This window comes from Thunnus albacares, chromosome 16 (assembly GCF_914725855.1).
Source record: "Thunnus albacares chromosome 16, fThuAlb1.1, whole genome shotgun sequence".
Taxonomy (NCBI): Eukaryota; Metazoa; Chordata; class Actinopteri; order Scombriformes; family Scombridae; genus Thunnus; species Thunnus albacares.
In genome coordinates this window covers 13,457,938-13,476,229 of record NC_058121.1, presented here as the reverse complement: position 1 = coordinate 13,476,229, position 18,292 = coordinate 13,457,938, and the positions used below count along the sequence as shown (strand labels likewise).

At 44.7% G+C, this 18,292-nt stretch overlaps 2 protein-coding genes across 16 annotated transcripts in view; one reads left to right on the top strand and one right to left on the bottom strand.

Annotated features, from left to right (window-relative positions):
* The window catches only part of nhsl1b (NHS-like 1b), a 111,894-nt gene extending 101,328 nt beyond the window's left edge, over positions 1-10,566 (top strand). For 10 of the 15 annotated variants that reach the window (XM_044377077.1, XM_044377067.1, XM_044377081.1 and 7 more), the window contains 4 exons: positions 342-3,647; positions 4,709-4,841; positions 6,999-7,037; positions 7,941-10,566. In XM_044377077.1, the coding sequence (XP_044233012.1) occupies positions 342-3,647; positions 4,709-4,841; positions 6,999-7,037; positions 7,941-8,598 (4,136 nt within the window). In that variant the 3' untranslated portion in view covers positions 8,599-10,566. The remainder of the gene's footprint in view (positions 1-341; positions 3,648-4,708; positions 4,842-6,998; positions 7,038-7,940) is intronic. The other 5 variants (XM_044377082.1, XM_044377083.1, XM_044377072.1 and 2 more) reach the window with 3 other exon arrangements.
* Positions 10,567-14,344: 3,778 nt separating this feature from the next.
* hebp2 (heme binding protein 2) lies at positions 14,345-18,203 on the bottom strand. Its single transcript, XM_044377066.1, has 5 exons — positions 18,109-18,203; positions 17,748-17,882; positions 16,430-16,565; positions 15,633-15,813; positions 14,345-15,502 (listed from the first exon to the last, which is right to left on the bottom strand). Exons 2-5 carry the CDS (start codon positions 17,820-17,822, stop codon positions 15,313-15,315), a joined length of 582 nt encoding a protein of 193 aa, XP_044233001.1. The 5' UTR covers positions 17,823-17,882; positions 18,109-18,203; the 3' UTR covers positions 14,345-15,312.
* Between the last annotated feature and the right edge of the window lie 89 nt (positions 18,204-18,292).

The window sequence follows — 18,292 nt, the reverse complement described above, 5'->3', positions numbered from 1 at the left end:
TGGACCCCAGGGGTCTATTTGCTTTTCTATCGGACTGAGACAGAGCCAGAATAGGAGGGGAAGCATATTAGGGAGTCTTTTTCTCTTCTCTCTGTCACCCCTCATATCCTTTCCTCCTTAATGAAGACCAGAAGTTATTAACGCATGAGACAAGGTTACAGCAAATCAAATTAATTAGCTTCCCTGTGACCACAGTTTATCTGACAGTCCAACCAGAAGAGCAGAAGGCTTTGTGGCTCAAGAAGTTATAGAGAGGATTACAGGTAGTGGAGCAAGAAGAGAAAACAACGAATATTTATATCAATCACATGTTTATCATAGTTTCTGTTTTCTTTTGACAGCAGCAAAAGGACGCGGCGGAGAGCTCCGGCCGCATTCCATGTTCATCCCAGGACAGTATTCCACTTTGGGCCGAGTTGGAAGTGTCAACTCAACACTCCGACGTTCCCAGACGCGAGACTCGGGCTGCCAGACAGAAGAAGTGAAGATTGTACCCCCGTCTATGAGAAGAATTCGGGCTCAGAGAGGGCAGGGGATCGCTGCTCAGATGGCCGGCATCTCTGCTTCCTCCTCTACAGGAAGCATATCCATCTCCAGCAGTGACAGCTCCGGGATCTTGATGCTGCCACATCAGTTTAACGGAGACCCTTCCCGTTTTCACAGTCTGCCCCGACAGGGTGCCAGGGTGTCCCTCAGTGCTGATCCCATCTACAGCAGCACCCCCATAAAGTCAGAGGAACAAACTACACCCCATAGGCAAATTGGAAAGCTTCAGGTTGACAACACAGTTGTGCACATGAGGAATGCCCCAAGGACAGGCACCCTGCCCAGGCCCAAGTCTCAGGAGGTGAGGGGGACGCAGTCCAGTGAGTGGGGTGGTGGTCCAGCTTGTGTGGTCTCCCCACATGCTGCCTATTCCACCTCACTCATCCCCAATGCCACCCTTTCTAGCTCATCTGAGGTCATCACCCTCAACACCTCCAGTCAGCTTTCCCACTCCCCAGTCTCAGCTTACCCCACAGTTCGACCACTAAGTGTAGCTTCCTCCACCAACACCGACCCCCTGATCTCCAGTCCTGCAGCATTCACCCAAAGCTCCACCTGTCCAGCCTTGGCCACATCCACCCCTACTCACACACCACACGATAGTGGTCTGATTGCAGCAGCACCTGCCAGCGAGTCAGGGCACTCGGACAGCAGTGCACACAGTCACAGGACCTTGGCCCCCACGCCACCATCCTGTCTGACAGAAGAGCAGTGGATCTACGACACACCAGAAAACGTGGCTGTCCCGCACCGCACTCTGACCTCCAGCTGTTCCACTCCTATCAACCAGCTGTACAGCAGCCTGGAGCTATCCTCCAGGACCACTACTGACTCCAGCTCCCTCTATTCCCAAGACAACGATGGATATTACACCTCCATGCATGTCGACTCAGGCCTGCGCTCACGCAGCCATGGCAGCGGGCACGGGGCAGCAGCTGGACGGGCGGCCAGACACAGCATGTACGAGTGCCGCGAGATGGCCAATCAGGAAGACTCTGGAAGCTTGTACAGTGACCGCTCTCTATCCCGCAGCATCTCCCTCCGCAAATCCAAGAAGCCCCCGCTGCCCCCAGCTCGTACAGACTCTCTCAAACGCAAGCCTGGTGCAAAAAAGCCCCTTGGAGGCATTAGCGCCATCAGTGGTGCTAACGGGCCAAACGGCGCCATGCTCAATGAGACTCTAATTGCCAGCTTGCAGCAGAGCCTACAGATGGGGCTGAGAGGAGGGAAAGGATGCGCCTCTCCCTCTTCACCCTCCCACAGTCCCAGCAGTGACTACGATGACCCTTGGGTGCTACGGCCAAGAAGTCAGAGTAGCATTAGTGCAGGTAGCTCTGCAGCATCGCTAGTAGCTAACGCAAACTGTGGTGGTGTGTCTAACGTATACTCGCTATGCCACGTGACACCTGCTCACAGTGACACCAGCAGCTTGCGTTCTGACTATGCTGATTCCTGGGGCTACTACATGGACTACCCTCGTACCCATGGAGACCAGAGGGCACAGACCCCTCTGGCCCATGCCACAGATAATATGTCGGCCGGGCCTCACCCAGGAGAACTACAGAATGGAGGTGAGATTCACAGCAACAGCCGGGGCCCTGGAGCTCCAGGCCAGGAGGGAGGGTTGGCAGTGAAGCCCAAAACAGCCACCTCCTCCCCTGACAGGGTACACAGACTGACTTCTCCATCTAGCGGCTACTCCAGCCAGTCCAACACCCCCACAGCTGGAACCCCAGTGCCCTCACTCGTCAGGTCTATGTCTCCCTCCAGCAGCCGGCCTAAGCCCAAAGTACCCGAGAGGAAGTCCTCTCTCCTATCCTCTGTTTCCATGTCCTCCTCTTCCACTTCCCTTTCTTCCAACACCTCGGACTCACTTAAGAGTTCCGGGCCTCCTCCGCCACCACCTCCACCCCTGCCCCTTTCCTCATCCTCAGCTCCGAACACCCCTCTCGGCCCACCTCCACCCTTCCCTCCCCCTCTACCACCAAATTCGGGTTCCCCCACTCCTCTGCCAGCTCCCCCTGTTACTCCTCAGGGTCCAACTCTGAGCCCGCCACCTCCTTGCTGCACCTCCCCAGAATTCCCTCCTCCTCCATCCCCTGAAACACTAATCCACCCTAGTCTGTCCTTCAATGGGAGCTTCAGTCCTCCCCCTCCACCTCCCCCTCCTGTTCCCACCATGGGGCCCCCTCCACCTCCTCCACCGCCTGCTTTTATCCCACCTTCCTCCTTCCCATCTGCTGTGAAGGCAACGAAGGATGCTCCTAAACCCGCCGTTTCCAACAGCCCTACAAAGTCACCTAAGCCCCTCATCACCCCCTTTGCGCTGCAGAGTGTTCAGCTCCGCTCAGTCAAGCGGACAGAGAAGGAGATCGACAGCAAAACGGACAACACTACAGCTCAGGAAACAGGGATGGACCTCATCAAGGGTCTAAAGCCCCAGACCCTTGGGAAGTCTCACTCCCAGGAGCATCCTACTGGGTTAACCCAGTTCACCTTCTCTCCAGAGGAGGATTCACGTAATTCCTCACCATCACCTGTGTCAAAGCTCCTAGAAGACTTTTCATTGGACTGCAGTATCACAGACGACACACCAGATTGTGCTGTCTACAATGGAATACCTGAGGATGAGAGTTGCTTTCTTTTAAACGGGAAAGAAAAAGAAGCATTGCCAAGTCCCTCACAGAGCTCCCAAAGCTCCCCTGTCAAACAGCCTCCAGCAATCTCCAAGAAACCTCTCTTCTTTGTCCCTCCATTTAACCCCCAACCAATCAAAGAACAGGTTCCATCTCCGCATGAAGATACAAACAGCCTGTCCAGAACAGAAGACCAAATAGATGCACCACAAAGACAAGTAACAGAAGAAGAGAAAGAGAGGAAAAGTGAGCAACAGGAGGAGGAGGACAAGGAAACTTTGGCAGAGAGCAGTGAAACATCCACAGAAATCCAGGATGAGTCCCAAATCACTGCATCAGCCAGCCAAGACACAAGTCTTGACCAAGAGCTGCGTACAGATGGAGAGGATCATGAAGAGGAAGAAGAGGACGGAGATGGAACGAGCAGCACGACTGGATCCATCAGCTCCAGGGAGGACGACACAGGTGAGTTATTTGAAGATGATTTTGATTTATTTTTCCTCAAATCAGAATGGGAAATGCACAGACTTTGTGAATAGAGAACAGTTTGAGTCAGAACCATCATTTACTCATTACTTAAGCCCATTACCATAATCCTATATGGTTAGTAGCTGTGTGGCCAGCTCCTCAGGCAGCTGTGAAATTCATTTTGCCCTCCAAAGCAAAAGGAGCCAAACTTGAAACCACAAGCTTTAGAGGTCTGAAAACTGTGAAAATAGCTCAGGAGAAACGGCTTATCACTGGGACAGCAGAGCTATAGCCTCATGAATTCATCCATCCCAACTCTCTCTCTTCTACCCATCCTTCTATATTTCATACACAGAGATCTTGTGGCTACTGTCCCTTCCCTTCTCCCCGCATTGTTCTCTTCTCTGCCTCCCCACACACCTCATCCTCCACTGTACTCGACTGCTCTCCGCCATCCATCCTTATTTCCAAATATCCATTTCTGCTTTTTCCTCTTCCTTTCTGTTAATCTCTCATCCTCAGTCTGTTCTACTCGGCCCCTCTCTCTATCTCTGCCTGTCCCGCTCCCTATCTATCCCTCCTTCTCTCTCTGAGGTAAGGGGGGGGGGGGGGGGAGCAAGTGTCCCGGGGGAGATGCTTTTCGTGGTTGGAGGGAGAAGGGGGAGGGGCTCCATCCTATCAGAGGGGAGGGGAGCAGATCTGTTAAGGGGATGAAGGGGAGGATGGGGGAGAGCGCGTAAAGTGAGACTGCCTGCAGCGGCTCAGGCAGTCGAAGCGCAGACGTGAGTGAGGAGGTTGAGTGGAAGAGGAGGAGGAGGAGGAGGAGAAAAAGGCTGAACTAGAGGAGAAGAAAGGAAAAGAGGAAACCTAGAAACAGAAAGAGAATGTAAGAGAAGCAGTCCGGCACCACCTCCGTACCACTTCAGATCTCATAGGCAGCCAGGTCAAGGCGACGGGATGGAAGCTACATGAGTGTGCGCATGTTGTGCAGAGTAAACCTGAAGTGTGTTTACTCTCCTGTAAATGTGTAACTTAAAGTGAATGTCTCTTCGTCTCAGGTGACGTGTTCGACTCCAGTACGGCTGAATCGTCTCCGGCCCCATCAGCTAACGGGGCCTCAGAGGAGAACATGGTGACCCCGACTCCCACACGGACCCGAACCACTGAGGACCTGTTTGCCGCCATTCACAGGTACTATGATGCACTTCTTTTGCACCACTTGTCACTCGTTTATCTCCTCCCGCTCCAACTCTCCTCACTTGCTGTTTGTCATAGTTTGTTCCATTAAGCTGGTTTATTTTTCCTCTCTTGTCATTCTGTTTTCTCCGTTTGTTTTTCTCTCCGCCTTCCCCCTCTTTCTCTGTCCGTATCAGCATCTCATTCCCTCTTTCTCACCTCCTCATAAAACCACAGCGCATCACCCTGAACTCTAAGCTCCTTCCTCCCCCTTCACCTTTCAACCCATGATTTCTCTTTTTCCATCTCCATCCCCCCTCCTTTCATCATCCTCTCCTCCTCCTCCCCCCCCTACCCTCCACCTCTCAGTCATAACTTTACCCAGCGCTGTCCCATCTGCAAGCGTCTACATATCTGTCAAATAGCTGGTCTCTGGAGTCCAGCTCTGGAGAGAGTTGCTCTTTCTGTTCCTGGTCAGTTAAAAGGCCACGTAGAGTCAACAATTGAGGATGCAGCATGAGTCAGTAGTAAGATGTTTCCCGAGACATCTGTGTTAATGTAGTCAGATTAGTGTTGTTCATTCTCAGCAGGAGAAAAACGGCTGTGGCTTCATTCATTATTTAACTACTCGACACCCTCTGGTCCTAATCTAGGTTAGAGGCCACCGGAGAGAGCGACTAGTGCTTTTCTCTCCATCTCTCTCTCTCTCTCTCTCTCTCTCTCTCTGTGTTTCTGTCTCTCTCTGCTCCTGTGCACTGCAGTCTCTGACATATATTGCATACGTGCTTCCGTGCTTCAAAAGGAGAACACACATAAATTTCTCATGCGGCCCGCCAGTTTGTGTTTCACGGTCACGTGCAGCGGCAGTCGGGAGTTCTCTTGAGCATCACAGGATTTCATTTCACGGGATTTTATTTCTGCTGGCGACAGAGTGTCGATGTATTTATGGTGCATGTACGCACACGTCACGTGTGCAAGTGCGATTTATTGTGCAGTTTAATTAGACATGAAGAAGATTGCATAACAAAAGACAGAACTGTTTGTGTTTACCATTCGCCTTACCGCTCTCCTCCTCCATTGCACCTCCTCCAGTATAGAACATAGAATCACTTACAGATCTTTGAGAAGTGGGAAGTGATGATGGACTCTAGGTTGTGCTGTAAAACTCAAGTATGTCTACAACGGTATACACCAGTCAAGAGTTAATTTGCAAAAAAGTGGACTCCTGTTTAAAACCATCTGAACTATTTAGATTAAAAAAAGGTTTGATGTCTTTTAAAAACATTTGTCAAAGACCTTTAAGAAAAGCTTTGTACATTATTTTGAATGTTGAGAGATGGATTCCAAGTAACTTTCTCACATCGATGCTGTCCACCGAACTTACGTCTTCACCTCTCTGATACGTTTCCCCTCCCCTTCTCACATGTCCAATACCTTTGTTTTTTACTCTCTCTCTCTCTCTGGGAAAACAGAGAATGAAAACACTGAATGAAATGCCTTCAGAGCCGCAACAGAAAATACAACTTGTCTGGAGGGAGATCCTCTAAACCAAATGTAATACAGCCAAGAGAAAGAAATCGATCATGTTCTCTGAGCTGGGTTTTATATTGCAGTCTTGTTTACCTCTATAACTGAGATTGGTATCCCTGCCTCACCAGTGTGGCTGCCTGCGTGTGTGTTACGGTCTTTGTATTTGTGTGTTTGTCAATATGAGTTTGGCACAGAGCCGTCCTGGTTCGCTGGATTCAGGTGTGTGAGTGTACGCATGTGTGAAAAGCTGTTATGTAATGCTGATGGGCTAATGTGGCAAGCTCAGCTTAGAGGAGACAATGCTAGATGGAGGTTGAATTTAGGGCACAGACACATACTGCATTTTCCCTTTTTTTTTTTTTTTTTTTTTTTTTTAAACAGAAAGCAGACACAGATTCTCGCTCAAACCATTTATATCCTCCCTCTCCCTCTGACCTTCACCAAGTATGTTCTCTACAGGTCTTTATGGAAGAATTTCTTTTTCCAGATCTAATCTGAGGATTAAGGATTTTGTCTCACTGCGTTCTTCAATCCTCCCTTTACGTTTTGCATGAAATTGTTCTCCCATATCACAGAATCTGTATTTTTCATGCCTTTAATCATCTTTGTCTCCCCTCTCCTCCTCTCTCCTCCCCTGTGCAGAGGGGGCGTGCAGTGGGTGGGTGAATCCGTTCTAGAGAGGTGCGGAGTGGCAAGTAGCCCCTTCCCTTTGATTAGCCAGCCCCATTTCCACAATTGCAGTGATGCTACCTTTTCGGATTAGCAGCAGTGCCACCCCTGGACTACACATTAATAAGTCTGTTTCCCTGCTAGCCCTAATCCCCCGTACTCTGCTAGTTGCAGCTTTATTGCTACGCTTTGGTGCAGGAGTTATAGATAGTGTAGGCTAAGTGTCGCAGTAAACGACTGATACCCCCTGCTGAGAGGAGGCTGGATCGTCCTTGTGTGATTAAAACCGCTTTGGGCACTTTTCTCAGTTTGTGTTTTTTGATTAATTTCATTGTGCCGTGTCTCGAGCTCTCCTGCAGAGTTGCAGCGTCTGCAGCTTTTCTTGTAAAAACTCATTGGATCTCTTTGATGAAAATGTATAACTCTCATCGCCCTGCCTTTCTTTTTTTTTTGAGCATATATGCCACTGATTTGTCCTTATGATTTTACTTTAATATCCACACTGTAGCGTGCGATTGCTGGGGGCAGTGCTGACATATGGCAAATTTGGGACAAAAATTTGAGCCATACAGGCCAAGTATTTTTAAGTAAAATCTTTTTTTTTTTTTAAAAGCTGAAACACAGAAACAATCACAAGGCTGGCCTGAGCTTTCTGCTCAGTTGTATGAAATCCCAAATGCTGCAGCAGTATTTATTTTGAATAATTTAGTCTGATGTCCTCGTTTCCTCACAGAACTGCCCCCAACTCTTGCATATATACTTCTAATGGATTTTCTTCTTGCGCTTCTGTCAAGTGAATATTTGAATAATTTTTTTTTTTAGTACAAATTAATTAACCCAGCTTGCTTTCACTGACTCTGCAGGATTTCTCCAAGCATGTCATTAATCTTAGTATCTACATCTCACTGTCCGCAGGTCCAAGCGTAAGGTCCTGGGTCGCAGGGAGTCTGAGGAGGAAAAGTCCCGGGGTGGAAGCCACTCGCAGTCTCCACCCGTCACCCCCACAAGCGTGTCTCCGAGCCCGGTGTCCTCACTGCCCCGTCAGACAGGCTCCATCCAGCGCAACCTGCGGAAGTCCTCCACCAGCAGTGACACCTTCAAAGCCCTTCTTCTTAAGAAGGGCAGCCGCTCTGAGACCAGCTTCAGGATGTCTGCCACCGAGATGCTTCGCTCCACCGACCCACGCTCCCAGCGGACGCGCTCTGAGTCCTCACTAGACCCCCCCGCTGCTTCGGCCTCCTCACCGACGGCGCCACACAGCCCTTGTACCTCCCCTGGTCGCGGCAAGAGGGCAACAGATGAGTGGAGCCGCTACGAGGCCTTGGCTCTGTCCTCGCCGACTTCATCATCATCCTTCTCGATGAGCGGGAAGTACGGGCGGTCACGCACGCCGCCCTCTGCTGCCAGCAGCAAGTATAATGCACGCAGCCGAATCCTCAGCAGCCCAATGACAGTTATCTGTGAGCGTGAGGGCGAGCTGGCTGAGAGCGAGTACGGAGACACTGCAGAAAGCCCGACTCTCCCTGTGCTCCAGGACTCTAATGGCACTTTATCTGAAGAGAGCAGAAGTTAAAGAGCAGAGAGCGCCCCACGGACACGGGGGAGCTGAACTCAATTGTCGTAACCAGGGTAGGGGGCAGGAAGAGGAGCCAATAGAAGGCCCTCTTCAGACTCTGACATCTTCCTGAGCCCCACCCCCTCGGCGCCGCCTCTGAGGGAGTGGACATGTCGGGACTTGATGTGAGGTCAGAGGTCACCCCGTCATAGACCAGGCTGAAAATCGGTCTGAAGTGAAGAACTGGTTCTGCTGCAGCTTTTCAAGACTCCCATGATTCTCATCCTTCTCTCCTTCGTTTGGTGACTCACCTTTTGTGTTAAAAGAATAGTGTTTCTTTTAAGCCTGGTGTTCTTAGTTTGTTTTTCATTGCTCAATTGCTGTTTTATTTACTTTTATCCTGTCAGAGCTCATGTTAGCTCTCATAATAAGCAGGAACCCTTTAGTGTCTTTGAAGGACAAGGTGAGATGGCAAACTAAGGTGAATTGAAGGAATTGAAAAGTCACAAGGTGTTTGCTTAACTTTGCTGCTGTGGTGCAGTTGGAAAGAGTGGAATGTAAAATCTTCTCAACTTCTGCTTCTCTTCCGTTGGCTCTGGAAAGTGTTCGAAGGCACCACGGCTCGCAAGTGTTGGCTTCAAACAGCCATGTGGAAAGAACGTGAGGACGTGGTACAACAGATGGCTCCCACGGTACAACTTCAGCTACGGTTATCGCCAGGTTTTTCGCTTTCTGCTCTTAGGTCAGTGGTTTAGTTTGCAGAGCTGGTGTGTTCAGTGGTCCATAGAAAGTGCAGAGGGCTCAGTGCTGCCACTTAGTGATGGACAGGAAGTGGACAGTGGTTGGGTGTACATAGGCTCAACCAAAACAGCAGATTAACTCTATAAAAAAAAAAAACAGGCTCATAAAACCTCTATTAATTGAATTTTAGTTTGTTAGTTTTGCACTGTGCATAGGTCTTTTTCTCCGTTTGTGTATGTTTTTGAAAGATTGTTTTAATAAACAAGCGATGTCATGACTTGTGTTTGGGGAATAAAGTATGAATCTATAAATGTAAAGCCAGAAACGACAGATGGAAAACAAAAAGCTTATTTTACTGTCCCGGTCTTTTAGTGATCATGTTGGTTTACCAAAGAGCTGAAAATTGAACTTTAGCTGGCTGTTAATCTGGACGTGAACACAATCTGAGAGCGCGACCGCTTGTCTGTTAAGTTTGCTGAGACCTACTAGAACCTTCTATCTAGAGCTTAAATGATTTCTATAATGCTCTTTCTGCTAAGTTTATCCGTTTGCAGTTTTATATGGTTCTGTATGTAAATACATAGAGAAAATGAGTTTTAAGTAACATTTGACTTATTTTCAAAAGACTTTGTACATTTTTAGAGCCCTCTGTTTGCTGGAAGGGAGTGGTTTCCTTTTTTTTTTGTAGATTATTTATTTTCACATAGCAGGGCTGCAGTACAGTACAGCATCCTGGTCAGACTCATTGAACAAGGTGATGGAGGCAAGACGATGAAGGATCACATTTACTAAGCTGGTCCCACCGGGCGTTTTTTTTTTTTTTTTTTTTTTTTCTAAAAAGGTGCTTCTTCAAAAATGCAATAATGTCAATATTTATGCTTAAGCCTTCTACTGCCCTTAATCTTGAGTCATGCAAATCTCACGCCGGTGCTCACAGCTGAGTAAATGTGGTCTCTTCAGCGTCGTAAACTGACGTGACAGGCGTGAGACTTCATAACCTCCTAACAGCCATAACACCCTGCGGTTTAATCACCTGTGACCAAAGTGTGTCCTCCAGCTCCCGCCCGGCCATGATTGAGCACATGGGGCCTGGGCTTTTCTCATGACGGGGGAACATCTCAATCCCGGTTTGCAAAAAGCAGACCGGGAGGACAGACGAAGACGTGAAGTAGTGGGAGTGGAGCTGAAGGCGGGCTGCTAACGCTCTTGTGTATGTCTGTGTAATAAAACAAGGTGATATTTAAAGATCGGGTCTCTGTGTCATTTCTCTGTGTGTGCGTGATTCACGGCCATCTGCCAGCCCTGCACCCAAAATCACCGCCTCATTAGCGCCGTCGCCATGGCACCCACACTCATCCATCATCTGGAAAACTCCAGAGGCCCTCGTTTACCCCTCCTTCCCTCCCCCGTGGGGTCATCTGTTATCTCCCCTTCTGGACATCCTATTAGGACACACACTGAATCACAGACTCGGACCTTAATAGAGCACTCCTCTGACAACTGTTGAACCATCCTGACTGACTGACTTACTTGCAGTACGTGGCACAAAATGTGATCTCTCTAGAGCCAGTGTTTGGTTTGTCTGTTCTAGGCTACTGTAGAAACATGGTGGTGCAACATGGCGGCCTCTGTGGAAGAGGACCTGCTCCCTATGTAGATATAAAAGGCTCATTCTAAGGTAACGAAAACACAACAATTCTAATTTTCAGGTGATCATACCTCCGTCTGTTCTGCTCGATGCCACTAAATTCTACACACTGCAACTTTAATGAAAAGCACTCACAGACAGCCTCTCAGTATTTTCAATGAGGTCCCTCCACCTCCGATTCAGCAGAGTCACCTGCGTGTCCTCTGACGCTCACTGTGTCCATCTGGCTGTCAGACAGGAATCAATACAAACTCCTCCCCGCCATAATCACACTATTGACACTTCAGTGCTTCCCTCCTCCTCTTACATTCAGCACACGCTCTATAGTTTCCTTATAAGACACCAACGTATGAAGTGACAAATGAAACAGAACACAGCAGAGAGTCCAGGAAGAATAGACTTTATAGAGTGACTCAGCCATTTCCACAAACACTTCACCAATTATTTAGTCATAAAAAGTGAAATACAATATTTGTATTTTTGTACTTATTTATGGTCCATTGGTAAATAGAAAAGTAATTGTTTATTTAGGGCCTTTAAAAGTGGTTTTACTTGTATTAAAACGACTAATTTCCAAACATAATGAAAATGTTTAGATTCATTTCCTAGTTTCAGGCAACTGTCAGGTTCAGTTCATGTCACTAAGCTCCAAAAATCAACTTGCAGAAGAAATGTTTAGTCACCTTTGTTTCACCTAAGTTTTATTATTTAGCCTGACACTGCAGTTGTGAGACTTTCTTTTTCTGAAACTTTGCCTTGTTGATGTATTTAACTCAAAGACTGAGTCAGCTGATGACAAGTGTTGCATTCACTAGCTATGATGTCAAAAAGAGGTTGTCTTAGATGTCAGATTTTCACACTACTACTTCATGCAGTGCTTCCCAGTGTATTTGGCTTATGACCATTTGTCACAGGTTGTATATGTTTATCAACTGAAGAATCATGTTTCCCCCTCAGGTTTTCATCCTGAAGACAAAACTACAACATAAATGCACATTTAGATTAAACTAAAAACAATTTGTGTTATAGAAACACTTTTTTTAAATGTATTTCCTCAGCTTATCTTCCCCTAACCACAGGTTGGGAACTACTTGCTTAAAGCATCCATATTGCTTATTTGCAACTGTGCTGCGACATAAAGATAATGTAACTTAAAAGATGCAGACCAGGAAATATTCACCGTCACTCTCAAGTGTTAAGTCTCTGTTAGTACACTTTGTATAATTATAACTGTACTTTAAATGGACGGAAACAAATGGCATCCTGGATATGATGAAATAAAAATAACATCCTGCTTTGGTGAACAGTTGCCAGATATGTAAATTTCACACTTTCGCAAACAACACAATCACTCACACACCTACTGACACCTCCAGTTTGGGCTATTAAGAGTCTCCAGTCTGCTGTGATTTGCAATAATATGGGATGTGGGAGGAAACTGGAACCTTCGGAAAATCCGTAAAAACTGCATTACAGTGTATCACTGCATAATTTTCATTAATTTCTTCCATTTTATATCCGTCACAAGAAAATGAGTTTTGTCATGGAGGTATTTTTATACCCCGTCCTCTACGTCAACTTGAGGTCTGCAGCAGGCTGGAGGGTGTAGAGATAAAACTAAAAGACCGTTGTTTGGAATAAAACTGTGAACCTCGTTATACGTTTCCTGTTGGCAGCAATGTTTCACCTCACTGAGCACGAGCCAATGAGATCGATCCGACTGGTGAACAACACACTAATATGGAGAGTGTGTATGTGCGTGTAGAAGACTTAAAAAAAAAAAAAAAAAAAAAAGATTTCTGCTGAGTGTCTGAACATGATATCGGGAACAAAACTGCCACAAATAAAACGAATGACTCAGCAGACATCAACCTGACAGCGACGACGAGAGCGGGCGAGGAGAAGGTGAGCGAGGATAAAAGGGTGAAGTGAACTGTGGCAGGAATTTCAACCGGCTGATCAAAAGGTCACGATCATCAGAGTGCGGATGACAGTCAGATCAAAAGTTTATCCGCTGCAGATGAGACAACTCGCACTGAAGCTTTCTGTGGCAAATTTGCTTCAAACTACATTAAATAATCCCTGCTGAAATAGGGAAGACAAAAATATAATTACACAGTGAAGATGGAGGCATAATAATCGATCATCTGAGAATGAGTTATATTTATTAATGATGAGATAAATATTACATTTTAAAACATAATTTATAGGCAATATATCACGATTCATATATTAGTGCAGTGCTTATGTCATTATTCCTTTATCAAGTACCACGTAGAATCCCTTCTTTAAGATTAATAACACATGATTAGCTTTAAAATGAAAATGAATGAAATGAAAAGGAGGTCAAGTCAGATTTAAAAAGGCTTAACATTTCTGACAGCTTATAAGTGTGAATCTTTGCCAACTAACACCCACCAAGTGACAAAAATGTTGGCAGATCTGAGTTTGAACAACACAGGCAGGTAACTGCATATTTATTAATTCATCAGGGGGGATGTTTGTTGCAAATGACACCTCAGTGATGAAGCGATGACTCGTCCTGACTTGCTATGACTCAGACGTTCATCATAATGGGTGACAGTAAGCGACTTCTGAGATCAGATAAACTGAGATTTACCAACGTTTTGTCAGGCAGACGCGACAGAGTCACCTTTGAAACGCGACCGCTGACTGACAGGAGAGAAACCTGCTGTCAGACATTACAGGTGACCTACAAAACTTAAGGATAGATTCACTTTTTTTTTTTTACCAATTAATTCTTAAAGCAACAACCAGGAGCCCAAATGAACATTAACTCATTTTTTTCTTGCTGTAATCATTCCTCCTGTTCATACTGGCCATTAGAAGATCCCTTTGTAATGTACTTACAATACAGACATGTATTTAGGTTTATTTGAAGCTAATATGAAGCTTCAGTCATCCAAAATAGTCAAATCTAGTCAATATCTTTCACAATTAGTCTTTTCAGTGCCAAATTCTTTCTTTTTGTTCGGATCTCTCCGCTGCAGCTGAACAGGAAAACACTGTCCATCGAGACACATAGAGCGAATTTTTCACTAAAAAAGGACTGTAACTGTAGAAGATCCACTTTATCTGACTAACGCGGATGGCTGAAGCTTCGTATCATCTTCAAATAAACTTTTAAATACATTTCTGCACAAAATGAGGACTGTAGATTTTGTCCCCCATCACTTACATTGTAAGTGCATTATGAAGGGATCTTCTAATGGTCAGTATGAACAGGAGGAATCATTACAGTGAGCAAAACCTGTTTCAATCTTCATTTGGGCTCCTGACTGTTGTTTTAAGACAGATTTGAAAAATTGTGAACCTGTCCTTTAAAGGGCAGATTCAAAGTTCTTTCAATTAATAAAAAATAACAGCATGCCTGTTGCTGATTGGTCGCTGTAATCATTCCTCTTGCTTATCTGACAGAAAAGAGCCCCCTCTCTAATGTGATTTCGATGTAAAAGATGGGGGACAATATCATCAATAATGCCCTTACTTTAAGAAAAAAATACATTTTATTGTTCAACTGAGGTGAATATGAGCTATATGAGCTAAAATCAAGTGGAGATTCTTAGTAAAATTACAGCTGCAGTGGAGGAACAAAATACCAACGGGGGAAATTTGTATCATTTGGAAGATTCTCACTTGATCAGACTCCAACAGTTGTAGACTGTTTTTTTTTTTGTATTTTTGTACACAATGTGGACTCTGGATTTTGTCCTCCAATTGCAGTGACTAATAGTACTTTTATTGTTCATAACGGCATGCAAGTATTGTTGAATGTGAGCCTTCCCTCTATTTCTTCACCCTGCACAGTCTTGTCACAGTAAAGTTCAGGTGTAAACAAATACCACATGACTCAAGTATTTTAAGTATTTTTTGACCTTTAAGAATCACTGAATAAACAGCAATCAGCAATGTGAGCAATAAAAAGTGAAGAGGCACTTGTGGGTTTTGTCCTAAGAAGATGCACCAAAAGGAAGAAACGTTTCCTCACTGTTTAGCTCCACCTGCTGGAAATATTTCCCCACTGTATATTTCCCCACTGTGGCCACGTCTTCCTTCTGGTTTATTCACTAAATGAAATGATGTTTAGCCTTTTTATTCAGACTGAGAATTAGTCTGTATTTCAGTAACTTTTAGTGTGTAGTCAGACCCAAAAAATAGGTATTTAATGATGTCTTAATATGACCTTTGACGCTTCATTTATCACATTCATATAAAAGCAACAAATTTGTGCCCTTGAACATTAATGAGTGCTGTAATGCCAATCTCTAAGAATTTGAATGTGAATGTTTTCTTCAGGGTGTTTTGCGTGACCTTTGAACTCTCTACTGTTGCGCCTCTTCCTTCTTGAGGATCCAGACTTCGTTCCTGCGGTTGGTCAGTTTAAAGGGGCTGTCATAGCCGGCTGTGTAGAATGGCTGGTCCACATATGGGACGCCGTCCCTCTGTAGGCTCTGCAGAAGTTTCTGGAGCTCCTCGTGCTTCATCTTCTCATTGGAGAAACCCCCGTATGTCCTGGAAGAAGGAATAAGAGATAAGAGGGACATGTGTAAGGCTCTGAGGTCTCTTTTTTCAAACTGTATTTTCTTACAAATTACCAGCTAGAATTTACTCTATTCAAATTAGTCCCTCAGTTGTGCCTCACCTGACATAAGCCGTGAACTCCTTCCTGTGCTCCACAAACACCTCCGGGTCGCTCGGCTCCGGTGGATTTTCCTGATGCTCCTCCGGGATGTAGAAGGAAACGGTGAACTGAGATTCACATGCGGGGCCGGCTCCAGGGTCCACACGACACGTCACAGGGGCTGTCATCTCAACTTTGACTTCTGAAGAAGCGGAAGCATGAAAAATGATCAGTTTGACATGTGATCAGCGTTTGTAGGACGCACAGATATTGAATTAACCGAATTAACACTCAGTCGCCAGCTGGTAGATCAAAACTGTGGTGTGTAATAACACCTGAACAGATGGTGGACATATAATCACAATGTGTGGGCAGATGTGGAGGATTAAACACCATGTTTAAAGGCCACACTCTCCTTATGCTGCAGAGTTCAGTAGTCAACAGCACAGACAATATGTATTCTCATAAATAACGCTTGTGTAAACTGCTGAGTGAGACAAAAGGCACCGGCGCTGTTACAAACTGCTGAGCGAGAACAAAAGTGCAGTTTTTCTTTTGCATTTATTCATCAACTCCCTTGTCTTCGGACCTAAAGTTAGCCATAACTCCACTCTGGAACATTTGAACATTATTTACTTCCCTCATCGTGTTTCATGAAGTTTAATCTCATCTTGTCAAGGTTTACTGTTTGCTTATAGCAACAAGAAAACCACCACAACATCCTAAAGCCTCAAAAACACCTCAATCTGACACAACGCATATTATAAGCTACACAAAAGTTGATTCCCACCCAGCAGTTTTTCATTTTTGAAACTCACTGTTATGATTGTTGCCTTGAATGTAATTGAAGAGTCTGCGGAAGCCAGTGTTCGTGGCTGCGTCCCACTGCATCGCACTCAGAGAGGTGCTCACCCATTTAGTGGCGTGGTAGGTGCGGATCTCATAGTCTGGTCCCTGCAAAACACACACAGAGACACACTCAGGCTGCAACTATTGACAATTAATTGTTAAATGTAGTCTATAAAATGTCAGAAAACTGTGGGACCTGATGAGGAATTTCAGCTGCATTGCAACTGGAAACATTTTTACTTTGTTTTTATTGCTGTTACAAAAAAGATGATTCTACAGTATTTAGAGTACAGCTGAAACAATTAGATGATTAATTGATTAGTAAATCACATGAAAAATTAATAGTTTGGATCTTTTTTGATCGCAGCATCTTTGTCTCATATTAATAGTAAATGTCTTATCTTTTGGTGTTGCACTGTTGGTTAGAAAAAACAAGTGATTATCTTTTATCTTGGGCTTTAGGAAATTAATCACAATTCTCACTATTGTCTGACATTTAATGGACTGAAAGATAGAAATGTAGAAAATAATCAGCAGATTAATTGATAATTATTAGTTGCAGTCCTACTCTACACAATTTGATAGTTCTTAGCACATATTTTTACACTATACTATTTACATGGGTGACAAACTTGGATAGCCATAACCCCAAGTGGTGACATTGTAATATAAAAATATTTAAAAAGTAAATATCATAATAATATTATATTAATAGTGTTATACATTTTGAGAGGATCAGCCTTCACAATATCGCCACGTGATGTGCAAATTTGCTGTTTGAGCCAACAGTTCAAAACCTAAAGAGGGTCGATGGATTTAGTTTGACTGTCACATTTGAGAAGGAATCATTGGAAGTTTGGCATTTTCCTTGATAAATGACTCAATGAATAAATGATCGATCAATTTTTTCAGAGTCAATTAAGGTTTTGTTGATCACCTAATTGATTAGTTGCCTAGTTCCACAACATTTGAGAAAAATGTTACCAAATTCCCAAAGCCAAAAATGACTTCTTCAAATATTTGTTTTGTCAAACCCAAAGTCCAAAACCGAACATTTACAATCACATAAAACAGAGAACAGCAGCAAATCCTCACATTCTCACAGTTGTTGAATCATTATCAACTAGTTCCTTTCAGCACTAGTTAACACACAGCAGTCAAACCCATGTTGACCCATGTTGTTGTGTTTGTCCCATGGCAGTGTGACAAACACAACAATTCACATCTGTCCAAAGGTCTGATACTCTTTTTTTTTTTTTTTTACAAGGTAATCTGGGAAACATTTACCTTTTTCTCCTGTTCTGTGAATTTGGGACTCTGCAGTCCAGTTGAGAAGAGAGCTTGTCCCACAGCTTTCAGCATGACAGCTGTGGAGCTGCTCAACACTGATCTGTTCAAGTTAATTATTGTAGTTTCCAACCGCTGGAATTAATCAGAAGTAGAGTTAAACAGGATAAAACTGAACAGGTGTGTAACTGTTGAGTCAGGTCATGTATCCAAACAACTAACAACTCTGAAAAAACATCAATTTGATTATATACATCATTCAAAGACGTGACGTCATTCTCTACCGTCTAATTTAACGCTTTTATTTTTTTTAAATTGACAAGTTGTAAAATGATTGAATGAAGATAAACAGATATTATACCTGAACGCGTGCAGTTGCTTCTTATCAGGGTGTGGAGCGCGTTTGTTTTCATAACGTCCACTTCCTGTTACATAAACCCCGAGCTCTGATTGGCTGGGAGACCCCGGACTTCAAAATAAGAGTCCTTATCTTTAACGTAAATAAAAAGACAGAAAAGTTCAAACTTTGGCATCCTTTTAATTTT

What these genes read in the sequence shown, in the direction of transcription:
- hebp2 (XM_044377066.1), bottom strand. Translation starts at nt 17,822, where the DNA reads ATGCTGAAAGCTGTGGGACAAGCTCTCTTCTCAACTGGACTGCAGAGT. An exon ending in TCACAGAACAGGAGAAAAAG is followed by an intron (nt 16,566 to 17,747) that starts GTAAATGTTTCC and finishes TGTGTTTTGCAG; the next exon opens with GGACCAGACTATGAGATCCG. An exon ending in TCAAGGCAACAATCATAACA is followed by an intron (nt 15,814 to 16,429) that starts GTGAGTTTCAAA and finishes CCGCTTCTTCAG; the next exon opens with AAGTCAAAGTTGAGATGACA.